Source organism: Myotis brandtii, unplaced genomic scaffold (assembly GCF_000412655.1).
Source record: "Myotis brandtii unplaced genomic scaffold, ASM41265v1 scaffold194, whole genome shotgun sequence".
Taxonomy (NCBI): Eukaryota; Metazoa; Chordata; class Mammalia; order Chiroptera; family Vespertilionidae; genus Myotis; species Myotis brandtii.
In genome coordinates, this window is record NW_005357232.1 from 3152365 (window position 1) to 3154662 (window position 2298).

At 46.3% G+C, this 2298-nt stretch overlaps 1 protein-coding gene across 1 annotated transcript in view; it reads right to left on the reverse strand.

Moving 5' to 3' along the window:
• The window catches only part of FOXA1 (forkhead box A1), a gene marked incomplete at its 5' end in the record, with an annotated part of 11330 nt that extends 11063 nt beyond the window's left edge, over positions 1-267 (reverse strand). Inside the window, one exon of the mRNA XM_014538622.1 lies at positions 1-267. Coding sequence (XP_014394108.1) covers positions 1-267 — 267 coding nt within the window.
• Positions 268-2298: the final 2031 nt, after the last annotated feature.

Sequence of the window (2298 nt, forward strand, 5' to 3'; positions counted from 1 at the left end):
CCCCATGGCCGTCACTCCCGCGGCTGTCATGCTGTTCATGGCGCCCGCGGAGCCCCCAGGCATGCCAGCCACCGTGCCAGGGCTCAGGCCGGCGCCCAGGCCAGGATTTGCGTAGGACATATTGAACGAAGCTGGGGTCATGTTGCCGCTTGTGGTCATGGTGTTCATGGTCATGTAGGTGTTCATGGAATTCATGGAGCCCAGGCCCGAGTTCATGTTGCTGACCGGGACTGAGGAATAGGCCTGGAGTGGAGAAAGCGGGCGAAGAGGCCCCGAAGGGCAGAGTTAGCTGTGCGCGAACCCCACGGCTAGAGGAGAGCATAGGACCCCTTACCCAGGGCAAACCGGCAGGCGCTCTCCCCAGAACGAACAAATGTCTTGCACCACAGGGAAAAAATCCTAGCGTGGCAGGCATGAAAGACAAGCTCACAGCAAATGTCCCAAGGAAAATGTGTAATCCCCTTACACCCCAGACGCCAGGGCTGGCTTCTGGGGTCTCTCCACCACCTCTTCCTTCCAGGCCAGGAGGCCTCCGCAAAGAAAGTGCCCTTTGGTTAAAAGGAGTTAAAACTCCGAAAACAGGATTAATCTCTGACCCTCTGGTTATTCACTCCACCGTTAGAGTGCGGTGCGTTGGCAACAACTCAGCACCCATCTCACCTACACCTGCCAGGCTGGCTGACCAAATAGCAGCCATGTATCTGTGGGGTGGCTATTAATTAAACTCTCTTGATAGAATAAAGCATCCACAGCCATATGAATATCCATTTCTCAACTGGCTTTACTGTCTTGGCAGTTTTTGTCAAATGGTGACTTTGTGTTGTTTATTATATTTAGAAATAGTATTATCCATCTACCTGTAGCAACTGTAATATAGAGAGAAACTCACAGGTTAAATGGGTTTTGGAAAAGAAATGCAAAATAGACCTACAACAGGGGAAGGTTCAGGAAGGGTTGCATGATAATATCAATACAGTTAACTGTAACATGACTACATGTACACTTCTTCAAGCCATTCAAAAATGTGCACTGATTTCATTACGTATTTCCAGTCCCCTGATGTTTGAAGATTTTGTGACACAGCTTGTTGAAATATTCATCTATTTTTTTCCCACATACTGACATGTTGCTGCTGATCATTACAAACCCTGGCTAATAGTTTTCAAATACTTTAAAATTCCAAAATCAAAGTCTACTTATTTTTTACTTCCCAAATCTCCGCTTTAACCTGTAAGGAACCCCCCTTTTCCACAGAGGGCTTAATTAACCAGTGGGTTGAGATGACTGCATCTGAATTAAACCTGAGAAAGAGTTCTGAGCTCCTTTTAAAATCACCAGTAGGAAAAAACCCTTATCCACAGAAATTTTGGAATGCAATAGATATGTTAAAAATATAGAGTCCAGACATATAACAGCTACTTCTCTGATAACTTAATAAAAATAATGATATTCTTAAATTTATTTTCGTCAGGAAATACGACTTTATTTTAAAACAAAAGGTGAAAAGATTTAACTAGGCACAGGCTGCTATGGTATATGCAAATAAACTCTGAGTTAAGTTTGTGAAGATATAAATATACAAATCTAAATCAATTAATTACCATGACAATATTTCCTGATGCCATATTTTTCTATGCCTTAAACTATGTTTCACTTGTTTTTTTTTCTTTTCCTCTCCCCGAAACTGTCCAAGGCAGTTTCAATAATGATAAACTTTTTTGAGAGGTGATCACCATTTGTTTCCAGAGAAATTTACTGGTGGTGGCCCGGCCAGTACCTGATTTTCCTCGCAATCCCTTTGTGCACACTGTAAAATAAACTATATGAACGTGCCACCATGGGGACAATAAAGAGAAACAGGTTCGCCTGGAGGAAAAGTCAGCTTGCACCAGCGCCACCCAGCGGTTCTAGGGAAGAACGAACACACTTCTCCTCAAACAGCTTTTGAAGAAGTTTTATAAAATTTTGGAATCGGCGCCTTATTAAGTCGCTCAACTGAGCGGCCAAGAGCTTTCATCGGAACACCTCTGCGAATTCAACTGCGGGAGGAAGAGCCGCCCTTGTAGGCAACTGATGGCTTTGTCACAGTGGCCCCAACTCCTGCCAGCGCCGACCCGCCAACCGCGGCACCTCGCGCCGGCTCGGGCTCGGGCTCCCCACGCGGAAGTGGAAAATGCTTCCCAGGGCGGGTGCTTTCAAAGCCCAGAATATCCCGAAATCCTTTCGCCCGTTCCCAGCGCCGAGCGCCGTGTCTCGGCCCCCCTCGCCGGGCAGTGGGTTTGGCTCCGAGGCCTCTCC